Below are 15,365 nucleotides of genomic sequence, written 5' to 3'. Positions count from 1 at the left end.
TCTACGTAAGTTTTTACATGATTAGAAATTGTTTTTTATCATTTTTATAGCAGTTTACGAAGTGAAAAGAGGATATAAATCTGAGACCTGCAAATGGCATCGTCCGCGTCATGTATTCTGCTTTGTGGCGTATGACTCTCAAAGGATTCCCAACTTGTAGCAAAGATATGCTTATATATACAACAATCAAATATGTATGTTTGCGTTTTCTCTCATTTGGATTTGCTTGATTGAAAAAAAAAATACGTTCAGGTATCAGTTATGTTTATACAACGAACTTTAATTTTGAAATGTTTTGTTTACGCATTTGAAACTCATTTCAAACCTTTCAGCAGAAATAACTGTCAGGTCTGAGTATTTAATTTAATTTTTAACATATTCCAATAAAAAATTAAGTTCAAGCCTCTGGAAGCAACAAACAAAAAAAATTAAATTGTGTTTATACTTTTTTTTTTAATTTCGTATCGAAATTTTTTTTTGCATTAAAACTTTGAATAGAAAAAATGCATTCCCGCCTTTCCTACACACGGACCGAAGGCTCCAATCTCTCCGACGACTTTGAAGATCCACGGAAGCGCGGCATTTTACGGAAGTCGAGCTGCCACTCATATCGCCAGCAGCTGCAGAGCAGCCAACAGGGCAATATGCTACAGGGTCTGATGATACTGACGGGAATGGCCACATTGGTGGTGGTGCTCTGGTTCCAGAGCATGGACGGAAACTCAGATGATCAAATGAACCTACAGACATGCGTTTCCAGATCACTGAATGCCCTCTGGCTGGGCGTGTCGGGGATCCTATATCTGGGCGGCACTGCGAAGGGTTTTGGCAGCCAGGACGCGGACCCAGATTCGCCACGGGCTTTTCACTGCAATCACAAACTGGACACGATGCGTATTTTTCGACAGATAAGCAAACAGGTTCTCAACCAGGAGCTAGCGCTGGCGCGGCTCGAGCGCGCCATCAGGAGCGATAGACCATTGAGATCGATTGCACTGCTTGGTCCGCCGGGCGTGGGCAAAACGCTAACTGCAATGGTGTTGAGGCAACAATTTCCCTGGCCGGAGAACGTGCACAGCTATTCGTGGAGCACCTATGTGCCGGACGGTGCACACAAGTTCAATGTGATACGCAACTTTGTGGAGCAGCTATCCTTCTGTGGCCAGAATCTGTTGATAATCGATAATCTGTCGCCCTGCGACTACAGCTTTGTGCCCACCTACAATAAGCTGCTGCTGGAGCGCGAGGGCGACGCCCACTTGGCAGGCAATCAAAGCGTTATTGTGGTCTACATATTCAATCTAGAGATGCAATACTATTGGCAGCAATATGAGCTGCTGCAGCAGCTGCCCATGGATACGACCATCGTCAACTATCGCCCCTTTGGTCGTAGCGATGTGTTGGCTTGTCTGGAGAATGAGTTGCGCTTGGAGCAGCGTACGCTGGACCTGAGAACAATCTCCCACATCGTCGGGGAGGCAATGCTCGACGTCGACGACGCCGGCTGCAAGCGTATACGTCAACTCCTAATGCAGCATGGTCTGACAGACCTACAGTGAAACCAGAATATCGTCCAAGTCACTATTTACAGAAAATGCTCAAATTTTAACGTCGTATAGTTGTTCAAATTTTACAGTAATAAACATACTATTGTACTTCACCGGAGGTCGTTAAATTATACATTTTTTCTGTTCTGTTCCAAATATTTATAGATGTCTAGATAGACCCCATCAAGTACAGCTTGCAATCAAGGCGACATCTTTGGTTTCCACTTCAAAAACAAAATAAACTCTTAAAAGTGAATGTCGTAATTGCTAAGCGAGGTCAATTTATAAAGAAAACAATCTTTGATGCGTTATACATGTTGTAAATATCAAGTTTGGCGCTCTTCAAATGCCTGGCTCAGCGAATGATGCGTTTAATTGGTGTTAAGTTTGCAAACTGTTAGAAATTCTGGGGGATTCTTTTTAGATTATAACTCTCTGCTTATGTAGCATTGTAGCTTTTTTTGACAGCTCTTTTCATATTTAATAATATATATAGCGATTTATCTATATATCATGTGAATCAAAACTTTTCATTACAAATAATATTTTTAATATCATTTGGCTTTAGTCGTTTTTAAATTGCATTCGGAGCTTCAGCTGTAGTGTATCTAAACCTAAGTATTTGTGGGATTTATAATAATACTATTTTAAATTAATTATAAATATATGTCAAGGAAACTAGGCATAAAGGATCGAAAGCATTATTTGTCCTATTGTCTTTCCTGAGTTTATACTAAAATTTCATGGCTTGCGCCAGGGTTATATACATATATATCTATAAAGGCTTCTAAGCATTTCTGAAGAACAGAATCTAAGACAATGAGATCAGTGTCATCAGCATGTATGGTTAACATAAGTGTGTAATCAGAAATAGTTGTTAAAACTTGTATCTAAGCCATGTAATGTTTAGGGATTAGATGGATGGCAATGTGAATTGCTTTCACTACTTTACATATTATATTATTGCAATAGAAAGACCAAATGAAATGAATTGCTTAACATTAGCTGAGCTATAGATTATTCTGTATACTGTTAACAGGGGAATGTAAAACTGACAGACAAGTTAAATGTATAAACTAGACTTGAAAATTGTTTTACATGAAGATCTTTAGAGGAATATGAACGATGCATGCTGAGCCCTAATGAAATTTGTACTTGCTTCTTATTATGCCAGTCTGGCCTCTGGTATCGTTCATGGCATATCTTGAGTGAAGTGCGACGAAGAGGTGACTCAAGTGGCCAACATTGAAGTGCGGCCCATGCAAACGACAAGAGTAGATTCTGAGACGGGGGCTGGCAGAGAGCGCGCGCGCGCTTACATTACGCACTGCGTTTAGTACTGACTGCTTAGAAATATTTGTCTATCACTCGAAATTCGGAGGTTGCTTCAACATAATGCTCATCATCGTCATCAGCATCATCATCATCATGGTTGTCATCACATCATAACTTCAAGTATAGAAAAGTGCCTCGGTTTTGTTTTTGCCTTCGCCAACGTTTCGCTACAATGGAATATTTTCTGAAGAGCTGTATCCAAAAGTGAGACATCGTAAAACACGATGATAAACAAGACGTGAGTGTAGCCTCCACTCCTTCTGTGTATATAGCACCTACAACAGGCTTTCCCTGTTCGCAACCTGGCAACAAGCTTCCGCCAAGTGCGACAATTGAAGGAGGAAAACTTTGCAATTAAGCTAATTCCAATTGAAGTTCACCAAGTTCCGCATTTAAGTATTTAACAACATTCCCCTTAAACTTTAATTAAGCAATTTTATTTATACATATGTATATATAAGTGCAGTTATATATATATAGCTTTATCAATCTACATAAAAGTGAATTAAATTAAGATTTAAATTGATTTAACAAAAACTTAATTAAAATCTACAATTTACATACATGATATATTTATATATATATATGTATCTATAATAAAATATATATATTTATATTTAGCTTAATGACATTTATTGAATTAAAATTGAATTAAACTAAATTTAAATTGCACTGATTTAAATTGAAAATAAAATAAAACTTAATTTGCATTTCATTAAATTGTAGTTTGAATATGGCATTAGAAATAAATTTTCAGAATATAAATCAAATCGATTTGCAATTAGTTTTGCGAAGGAAATTTTAAGTTTTTTTACAATTGCAAACAAATTAAAATGTAATGCAATTAATACAACACGAGATGTAGTTTGAATCAATTTAAATACAAATTTATATATGCTAGCAGCAGCAGCAGCAACAACAGCAGCGATCTTTTCTCATTCAGATAAACGAATCGCAGATGAGGGTATCGATGCAGATACTGACTAAGGGTTCAAATGTTATTTAAAATAAAATAATGAAAAAATTAGAAAATACTAAAAAATAAGAATTTCAATATAAAGTATATTAATATATAAATATATAAATATATAAATATATAAATATATATATATATATAAATATAAATATATAAATATATAAATATATGTAAATATATAAATATATAAATATATAAATATATAAATATATAAATATATAAATATATAAATATATAAAGGTAAATAAATTTATTTTTATTAATATATAAATTTTGGTAAGCTTAAATTTAACAATATAGATATGAAAATATATATTTTTAAAATTTCATCATCTAGACTTGATCATTGACTTATTTATTCATCTTATTTATTTATCTATTTTAAATATTTGCAGAAGATATTGATAATTGTAAGAGCTGGAAAAGTATAGTACACAAACCCCAGTGAGAGATTTACATGAATAGCAAAACATAAAACTAAGTTTTAAATTCCTTTAAAATGTTTAGTTATTTAAATAAACTCTATAACTATATTAGATCAAATAAATATGTTTTTAGTATTTATGATGGAAATGAATTTAAATATATTTAAATTATTTATTCTTCCTGTTTCTTCTGCTTATCGGACGTATACCTTTAGGGCTTATAATACAAACATTCGCTCGCTCAATTTATGATGTTTTTACTAAGATTAATTAAACATTCTTAAGCACATTTTATCTCATAATCTTAAGCAATTTTAATGTATTTTAAAATATATATGCAGTACCCAGGTTAGAGATATATTATTATTAATAAGTAGCATTATTAAGTTAAGCTACTGTTTGCAGTATAAATACCAAGCAAACACGACTTTACAACAGCTGAGAGTATCATAAAGTCGCTTATCTTTTGGCTACTGCATTCATCTGAGGATACATTTCATAAGCAACAACTCAGAGTATCTTAAAGTCGATTATCTTTCAGCTATTTCACCCAGAGTCGGACAGTGCGTTCGCCTGTGATACGGCAAAGCGTAAAGAGCCAACAACCGCATCGAGGACAGGCCGCGGCTGCCAATTGCCAATTGCCAATTGCAATGCGATGCGATGCGATGCGATGCAATGCAAAGCGTAAAACGCAGCCAGCGGCGTTTGTAGTTCATGAACGGCCAGCGAACTCAGCGCGACTTGATAATAAGATACACATACAATATATGAGAAAAAACACAAAAAGTAAAAAACGAACACGAATACGAATACGAAAACGAATATCGGTGGGCGAGTGCCAGGGGCGCGGGCTGGGGACTGTGGGCATGGCAACGGCTTGCACCATGCACCGGTAACTTTTCACTGTTTTTGTAGCTTTTTTAGTTTTCTATAGCTTTTTGTTTGCTGCCTGGAATTGAGTCGTTCGGCCGGTCACGTAAGCACCGCACCGATTCCAATAGCGATTTGGCCAGCTTTGTTTTTGGGCTGTCGCCGCTTGCTGGCCCTGGTTGCATAAGCCCCTCGAATTTGATTTTGGCAACGCGGAAGATACCAAGCCATGGGGATATATGTGGCCAGAGCCAAGCATCTAAGCGATTTCGCCAGAAAACCATTTTGCAGTCGAACAATTGCAATCGCTGCTTGCACTCCAATTGATCGCTTCTAAGCATAAAATCGAAATGCACATGGAAATGGAAGCTGTATGCGGAAACGTGGCCCAAACGAATCAGCTGTCAATTAACTGCAAACAATATTGGCAAGTGAATAAGTCTTCAGAGCAGATCCCAATGCAAGTCACATAGATTACATTATCAACAAGTACCATCACCGGCAAACATTATCAACATTAATTGATGGAACTAAGCCGAGAATTTGAACTGTGCCGAAAGAAACGACGAAGTGAACCTGCACAGTGGGAACGTTTCTCTTTTTTCTTTGCCAAAAATCATAGCTTTAACTTCTATCTCTGTGTGGTATTTATCTATCCGATTCAGTGTTTTATTTGAACTAATGCTTGCAGAAAACGCTTTAGTTTTGCCACAATTTACAGGCACAGGTCCGTCACTTAATACGTTTGATAGAAAACTGAGACACCCTGTGAGCACAGCACCCTGTGCATAGATTTATTTTGAAGCTGAAAGCATTGTCTTCTTGTCTGTTTAAAATATCTTGGCTTAAAAATTATGTTAGTCGTCGTCAAGCTTCAGTCTTATCAAACCATATCCGCCGACAGCCATTTCCATCCACAGCTCATGATCTGAGTCTGAAGTTTTTTGTTAATTTCTAATGCCTGATAAAGGCATAATTCACTAGCAATATATTCTGAATTTTACCTCGATTTTATGAGCCCAAATATAATTTTTTTTCGCCTATATCCTCTTCTGACTTCTGTTTTTAATATATTTAATATTTCATAATATTTAATCAATCAATTAGTCATGTATATATATGTATATATAACATGTATAAGATTTAATAGATAATATTCGAGCAGTTTCCTTTAAGACTGTGGCACATATTGAGTAATAGAGAGTTTAGCAATGCAACTCAAAGCTGTGCAAGTTTAGCATTCATCAATTGTTGATTTTGCCATTTATTTGTCTCCAGAGACCTTTCAATATCTACTTAGTTGTCGCTGAAGATCTTTGGAACTTATTTTCAATGCAAGCTGCATTCGCATGCTGCGAGTGGAAAGTGGAGCAAACGGTTTCCTTTATGGACGAGCGTATAAAATTTTATGAACCATTTATGGCAAGCAAAAAAATGGAAAGAAGCAGAAAAGAAATGAAATCAAAGAAACACATAATAGTAAAGTAGCAAAGGAAAAGAGCAGAAAACGTCGAAGCGGAATAATAATGCGATGACAACACAGAGCCATCCAGTCAGCCAGTCTCCAGTTCGCTCGGCAGCCATTGGACCAGCCATTGCGACCATCGAAGCACTTGCAAAAATATTATTATGATTGCTGCTGCAACGGCTGGTGCTGCTGCTTGTGATGCTGCTGCAACTTCGGGCTCCATATGGAGTCGGAGGGGATGGCCAGCATAAACAATCACACGCTGAGTGCGTCCACAAAATCCCATAAATAATGAAAGGAAGCTGCCCGGGCCATAGTTTGTCGAATGATTTGAAATGAATGAAATAAATTGGTTGCTACGCAGCTACGACCCGGCAAACAGTAAATGTCACATACATAACTATATCTCGCTTAAGGCCACAAAGTCACAGGGCAGCCTCCACAGACACACACACACACACACACACATGTGTAGCTTTGGAAAACTGGGTGAAAATGCATGGAAAGCCATTCAATTAGTAGATAAACTCTATGGCTAAGCAAGCGAATGCCATCTTCCAACCAACTTTGATTTGCTTACATCACTTCTGATTATAAAATACTATTTAATATTCTGATATGCATTATTTAATATTGTTATAATAATGCAATTATATGAAATGCCATTTGTAACATATTTTACACAGCTCAAAAATTTCAGTTTTTTCTTAAATAACATTAATTTTCCAGTATTTATAGAATTCAGCAAGTCTTCTATATTCTGGTTAATTCACTGTTGTAGAGTATTATATCTTCAAACAAGTTGTATAATACACACTAATGCATACTCGAACTATTCCTTGCAATAGATACTAGGACTAGTATTAAAACTTTCCTTTTAAACTTTTCTTTAAATAAATATTAATTAAATTATATAAAAATGCATTCAATGAAATAATTGTAATGATGAGCAATATTGTCATATAGAAAATATAGTATTATAATATATAATTATGCCTGTTATGACTTTTAAATTATTTAAAATATTACCAAACAAAAAAGAAGCTTTGCTCTGCACTTTGACTGGTCAGCAGGAAGTCAGGAATGTGATTGTAAAACACAGTCAAAGACATTTTACCATAAAAGAAAAATAATTTTTTACAGATATAAAAATACGTTCTGTTATAAAATAATATAAATTTAATTTATAAATCGATTGATCTACATCATAAATCCAGCACTACTATTTTTATGAACTACCTATTTTGCAATAGATCTCTCTAAAATCGTCAAAAAGAATTTAATTCTGACCGAAAGTAATGGGATTGGTTCGCATTTCTGTTCCTTTCATTATATTCTTAAATAAAACTTGGTATCTTTTTATTATTCATTATACTGCAAATATATATATCATATTATTATTAATATTATTATTATAATATATATAAATTTAATATATAGAAGGTTAATTGTACTTTATTTCTATGCAGTTCATTTGAAGCACTCGAATCTTTTGGTAGAAGTCAAAGAACGTTCGACTGATATATTTATGTGATGTGAGCTAAGCATTTTCAAGCAATTGAGGTTACTGTTACTCCAGAGCAAGACAAAGGGAGCGCAGCGTCAATTTAAGGGCACAGTGGAGTCGTAAAGCACCGGAGTCGTACATGTGTGCTGTTGGTAATTGTGCAACTGCTGCACAACTGTTGTGGCATTAATGAGCAGCCAAACAAGGCGAGCAGCAGACACAAACACAAGCAGAGGGAGAAGAAGGAGAAGGAGAAGAAATGAAACACAGACAAAGAGACATTTTGTAGCCACGAAGTGCAGAAGTCGCAGGCAACGACGAATCAATCGCAACTCAAATAAATTAAAAGAAATGCAAGCAACCCACATTGAGTTTGGCTTTGAGTTGGCTTTTGGTTTGGTTTGGCTTGGCTTGGCTTGGCTTGGCTTGGGTTGGCTTGGGTTGGCTTTCGGCTTTCAGCTTTGACGCACTGCAGCGAGGCTCGCATGAGGAGACAAAATAAATTAAAGCGGCGACAAACGACAGCAGCAAAATGTTGAAAGCAAAGGCAAAAGATACTTTGAGAAATTAATGGCACGACTGGGCAATTGATTTAAAGCAGCGACAAACAGAATTCAACGTTCCACCAAGCCTCAAGCTCTCTGATAGATATTCAAGTGCAGATAGTCAGTAAACAACAACAACAACAACAACAACAACAATAACAGCAGCAGCTACGCATTACTCGTATTTACAGCAAACTGTTCTGCTGACAGAGAGACACAGACCGAGACAGAGATAGAGAGAGCCAATGGCTGGGAAAATGATTGGCAAAAGAGTATGAAAGAAAGCTGGATTGCCTGCTTTTCGTATCCGTATCCATGAGATACTCGCGTCCCATCCAGCTATTTAGACGCACAAATGTTTCTAATCTGTGCCGCCAACTGCCACTGGACGATAACACAGACACACACGCACATACATACACACGCATCCCGTGCCCATTCCCACACACACACACAGACATATTCGAATTGGCATTCGCATTCGCTGCGTTCGTGTTGCCTAGATTAAATTTCAATTAACACCGCAGATACTTCGCTCGCTCACTCAGTTGAATTTATTACAGCAGACATTGGCGTGCGTATCGGTTTTTCAATTAGATCTCGCATTAATTAAAAGACGTTTGTCCAATCGAAATTAGTTACTTGTTTCCAAAGCAACGCAAAACTAATCAAACAGCAAAATAATAAATAAAGCTCGTTTTGGAATATTGAATTTCTTAACTAAATATCTTATCATTAATTGAAAATAAATTGCATTCATGTGAGCTGCCATTGCATAATAACATGAAATATTTTATTTGTAATTATTACATATTGAAAGCATACATTTTGAATTTGGCGCCACTTCGATCATAAATATCCCAAAACAGAATTTCCCTTTCGAATTGAACTGGTCTCTCAATGATATTCTTTCCCTTTCTCTCACTCTCTTATTAAAATGCCACTAACCAACACACACCTCCTCAGCGTATGTGGTTCCATTACAATATTTCGTTAATCACACTCACACGCTAACACTGTACTAATATGTAGAATACATGCAAATCAAAGATTTTATTACCCTTTCTCACTCTTAATTTACTCTTTCAATTCACAGCAAAGAATCGACGAAAATAAAGGTATGCATAAATAGGCAACAATTATTTGCAGAGTCAGCGCAAACAGAAACGTAACCGAACTTTCTGGCACTTTCCTTTACACGCACACACACACACACATTAAAATGCAAACGGAACGAAATAAACAGATTATGCGCTTAAGCCGACGCGTCGAGACGTCACGTAATCAATTTGAAATTATTTAAATTAATTAATGATTTCTTTTGATTAACTTTGTTATAATTAAAACTATTTTTAACTACACTTAGCAAAATACTTTATCGAACAGAAGTAATTTTAAATATATTTCGTAGTGTTATAGGAACAAGTACGCCAGTGTAAAGAATAACTCGACGATACTCTGCATTCAAGTTCGGAATTGCCGTTGCCCACACTGCATACACTTATACATAATATGCACATATGCATGCACGCTCATTATTATGCGTAATTAATGCGACGGCAACTGCTTTGTTTTCCACTGCTTGCAGAGGTCAACTGCTTCATTCGACTTATGCTAAGAGGTATTTGGATGTGCGACTCTCTTTATAACTGTTTTCTATTCGATCCTGCCTGGTATTTACTTTACTAAAACACACAAAGACGTATACTTGGGGCATATATTGCAAAAAAAACTTACAATTAAAGAACAACTTTATAAAATCACAAAAAAAAAAATTCCCTTAATTATTACCAATTAAATTAATTATGACAATTAAAGAACAACTTTATAAAATCACAAATAAGAATTCCCTTAATTATTACCAATTAATGAGTCAATATATATAATAAAATGTTCCATATAAGATCAGTTTTCTAAGCATTTATTTTATATTGGAACTCTCTATTCCGAATACTTCATCTTAAATGATTAACCGGTCTATATTATATTTTCCCCATCTACAAGTCAACCTAATTTTAATGAGTTTTGTTAAAAAAGTAAATAGAGTTTACTATAGCCCTAATTATGACTCCAAGCATAAAGCCAATTCAAATAGATCTTAACTTCGGCTCGTAAATCATATTCCACAATCTTTCATTATATTTAGCGGCCCCATATATTCTATTTCGACGGCTTGTGTGACTGATAATGCAATCACTTTCTCTGGATCTATTGGGCAGTTCCGACATGGAGTTCGATTTACAAATTGGGCGACTCACGCATAACTCCAAATGCCTGGGGCGTCCATTCATTTTTGAGCAAGACCAAACTTTGCGTTTGTTGACAGGCTCGCGACTCAGCTAAACAAATTTACCGCTACATTACAAACACACCCACACACGGGCGCATACATACATGACTTATATAGCCTTGGGCTTGGGGTCTGGGTTGCCATTAAGGCATAAAATCCAAACGAGGAGGAAAGGTAGACCAACAAAATAAAAAAAAAACAAAAAAAAACCAAGGAAAAATCATTAAATTAACATGACAAATGACAAAGGGCCGATAAAAGTACATGCATGCATGTGCCAGCCCAGCCCAAAGAGAGAGAGGGAGGGAGACAGATAGAGAGGGAGAGAGAGAGGTGGGGGCCACTGCCAATGCAGTTAGACAAAGGCGAGGACGAGGACGAAGACGCCAGCGACAGTCAACACTATAATAAATCCGTAAATATAACAGCAAAGGATACTTTGGTAATTGGACGAGCTTATGCTTAACGGCGCTTTAATTTATGCCAAGTGCCCAAGAGTTGGCCGCCAGGCGCGTTGCACGAAACCCGGCGAACCCGGCGACCCCTGCCGAGCACCACCCCTCCCCCCAGCCAGCACGGAAGCCCTTCGACCCGGCATCCAAAACCCAAACACGGACCCGCCTCTCAGCCATAAAATGTCGCGCTCGTCGTTGTCGTTCCTTGTTTATGGTTATGGTTATATGTATGTCTCTCTACATATATATATATATTTGTATACATTCATATATATGTGTGTGTGTGTGGGCGTGGCACGTCATGTGGTACATGCATGCGCCCAATTTGAACGGGTATATAAAATGTCAGCATGGACATCAGTCCGCCCAAGTGGACAGCGTACAGTGGTCAAAAAAAATTATGAGTTCATCTAAAACTTATCTCAAGCAAAAAGTTCGGCAATTATAAAATATTTACTTGAGCTGACTAAGTGTTAGAAGAAACATTGATCGTATAATTGAAAATGTAAAATATATATAATGATGCCAAAGGGTTAATAACGTGAAGGATTATGGCAATGATAATGATACTTATAATGATAGTGATAATGCTAATGCTAATGCCAATGCTAATACTAATGCTAATGCTAATGCTAATGCTAATGCTAATGCTAATGCTAATGCTAATGCTAATGCTAATGCTAACACTAATGCTAATGCTAATGCTAATGCTAATGCTAATGCTAATGCTAATGCTAATGCTAGTGCTAATGCTAATGCTAATGCTAATGCTAATGCTAATGCTAATGGTAATACTAATGCTAATGCTAATGCTAATGCTTATGCTAATGCTAATGCTAATGCTAATGCTAGTGCTAATGCTAATGCTAATGCTGAAACTGATATTAATGCTAATGCTAATGGTAATGGTAATGCTAATGCTAATGCTAATGCTAATGCTAATGCTAATGCTAATGCTAATGCTAATGCTAATGCTAATGCTAATGCTAATGCTAATGCTAATGCTAATGCTAATGCTAATGCTAATGCTAATGCTAATGCTAATGCTAATGCTAGCTAATGCTAATGCTAATGCTAATGCTAATGCTAATGCTAATGCTAATGCTAATGCTAATGCTAATGCTAATGCTAATGCTAATGCTAATGCTAATGCTAATGCTAATGCTAATGCTAATGCTAATGCTAATGCTAATGCTAATGCTAATACTAATGCTAATGCTAATGCTAATGCTAATGCTAATGCTAATGCTAATGCTAATGCTAATGCTAATGCTAATGCTAATGCCAATGCTAATGCTAATGCTAATGCTAATGCTAATGCTAATGCTAATACTAATGCTAATGCTAATGCTAATGCCAATGCTAATGCTAATGCTAATGACAATGCTAATACTAATGCTAATGCTAATGCTAATACTAATGCTAATGCTAATGCTAATGCTAATGCTAATGCTAATACTAATGCTAATGCTAATGCTAGTGCTTATGCTAATGCTAATGCTAATGCTAATGCTAGTACTAATGCTAATGCTAATGCTGAAACTGATATTAATGCTAATGCTAATGCCAATGCTAATGCTAATGCTAATGCTAATGCTAATGCTAATGCTAATGCTAATGCTAATGCTAATGCTAATGCTAATGCTAATACTAATGCTAATGCTAATGCTAATGCTAATGCTAATGCTAATGCTAATGCTAATGCTAATGCTAATGCTAGTGCTAATGCTAATGCTAATGCTGAAACTGATATTAATGCTAATGCTAATGGTAATGCTAATGCTAATGCTAATGCTAATGCTAATGCTAATGCTAATGCTAATGCTAATGCTAATGCTAATGCTAATGCTAATGCTAATACTAATGCTAATGCTAATGCTAATGCTTATGCTAATGCTAATGCTAATGCTAATGCTAGTACTAATGCTAATGCTAATGCTGAAACTGATATTAATGCTAATGCTAATGGTAATGCTAATGCTAATGCTAATGCTAATGCTAATGCTAATGCTAATGCTAATGCTAATGCTAATGCTAATGCTAATGCTAATGCTATGCTAATGCTAATGCTAATGCTAATGCTAATGCTAATACTAATGCTAATGCTAATGCTAATGCTAATACTAATGCTAATGCTAATGCTAATGCTAATGCTAATGCTAATGCTAATGCTAATGCTAATGCTAATGCTAATGCTAATGCTAATGCTAATGCTAATGCTAATGCTAATGCTAATGCTAATGCTAATGCTAATACTAATGCTAATGCTAATGCTAATACTAATGCTAATGCTAATGCTAGTGCTTATGCTAATGCTAATGCTAATGCTAATGCTAGTACTAATGCTAATGCTAATGCTGAAACTGATATTAATGCTAATGCTAATGCCAATGCTAATGCTAATGCTAATGCTAATGCTAATGCTAATGCTAATGCTAATGCTAATGCTAATGCTAATGCTAATGCTAATGCTAATGCTAATGCTAATGCTAATGCTAATGCTAGTGCTAATGCTAATGCTAATGCTGAAACTGATATTAATGCTAATGCTAATGCTAATACTAATGCTAATGCTAATGCTAATACTAATGCTAATGCTAATGCTAATGCTAATGCTAATGCTAATGCTAATACTAATGCTAATGCTAATGCTAATGCTAATGCTAATGCTAATGCCAATGCTAATGCTAATGCTAATGCTAATGCTAATGCTAATGCTAATGCTAATGCTAATGCTAATGCTAATGCTAATGCTAATGCTAATGCTAATACTAATGCTAATGCTAATGCTAATACTAATGCTAATGCTAATGCTAATGCTAATGCTAATGCTAATGCTAATGCTAATGCTAATGCTAATGCTAATGCTAATGCTAATGCTAATACTAATGCTAATGCTAATGCTAATGCTAATGCTAATGCTAATGCTAATGCTAATGCTAATACTAATGCTAATACTAATGCTAATGCTTATGCTAATGCTAATGCCAATGCTAATGCTAATGCCAATGCTAATGCTAATGCTAATGCTAATGCTTATGCTAATGCTAATGCTAATGCTAATGCTAATGCTAATGCTAATGCTAATGCTAATGCTAATGCTAATGCTAATGCTAATACTAATGCTAATGCTAATGCTAATGCCAATGCTAATGCTAATGCTAATGCTAATGCTAATGCTAATGCTAATGCTAATGCTAATGCTAATGCTAATGCTAATGCTAATGCTAATGCTAATGCCAATGCTAATGCTAATGCTTATGCTAATGCTAATGCTAATGCTAATGCTAATGCTAATGCTAATGCTAATGCTAATGCTAATGCTAATGCTAATGCTAATGCTAATGCCAATACTAATACTAATGCTAATGCTAATGATTACGCTAATAATAATGCCAATGATCATGATAATAATAATAATGTGTATTTTTATAAAAGGAAAGTAATGATCATAAAAATGATAAGGATATTGATACTGGCACTCTTACAGATTGTGTTTAAAAATTATCAACATTATAATTATTAATTATAATAATAATAATGAGAAACAAAAAGCTTCCGTTAATCTCACTTTCAATGGACTTAAAATCCTTTGCACAACATTTTGGCTCGACTTTTTGCAGATCAATGCGAACCCTTGCAGTCCTCGCAAGTTTCCAAATTTATTGCGCCCATTGTGCGATTTTGTAATTGTGTGCGACAGCAATGCTTGCCCGGCGGAAGCGGAAGTTGCTACACATTGTTGTTGTTGTTGTTTGTTAGGTGCTCGTGTTTTTATTATTACAATATTTGCGGGCATTATTGCTGTTGCGCTTTTTATGATTATTTTGCATATCATAAAATTAAATGAACGAAAAATGTTTACGTTTCTTTTTTTTAATTTAATTATTTTTGTTTTCGTATTTCATTGGCCTTTTTGTTTATTTGTTTGTTTGCTTGGTTCA

General features: G+C 35.5%; 1 protein-coding gene across 1 annotated transcript; it reads left to right on the top strand.

The window, feature by feature from the left end:
• The first annotated feature begins 428 nt into the window (after nt 1–428).
• LOC111593118 lies at nt 429–1,661 on the top strand. The gene has a single exon (XM_023305719.2). The coding sequence runs from the start codon at nt 504–506 to the stop codon at nt 1,557–1,559; it is 1,056 nt and encodes a 351-aa protein (XP_023161487.1). The 5' UTR covers nt 429–503; the 3' UTR covers nt 1,560–1,661.
• Nucleotides 1,662–15,365: the final 13,704 nt, after the last annotated feature.

Source organism: Drosophila hydei, unplaced genomic scaffold (assembly GCF_003285905.1).
Source record: "Drosophila hydei strain 15085-1641.00,03,60 unplaced genomic scaffold, DhydRS2 tig00000001-arrow-pilon, whole genome shotgun sequence".
Lineage (NCBI taxonomy): Eukaryota > Metazoa > Arthropoda > Insecta > Diptera > Drosophilidae > Drosophila > Drosophila hydei.
Note: the sequence above shows the minus strand (reverse complement) of the source record. Positions and strands in the feature narration are given on the sequence as shown.

Excerpts from the sequence above, each read along its gene's own strand:
- LOC111593118 (XM_023305719.2), top strand. The coding sequence starts at position 504 with ATGCATTCCCGCCTTTCCTACACACGGACCGAAGGCTCCAATCTCTCC.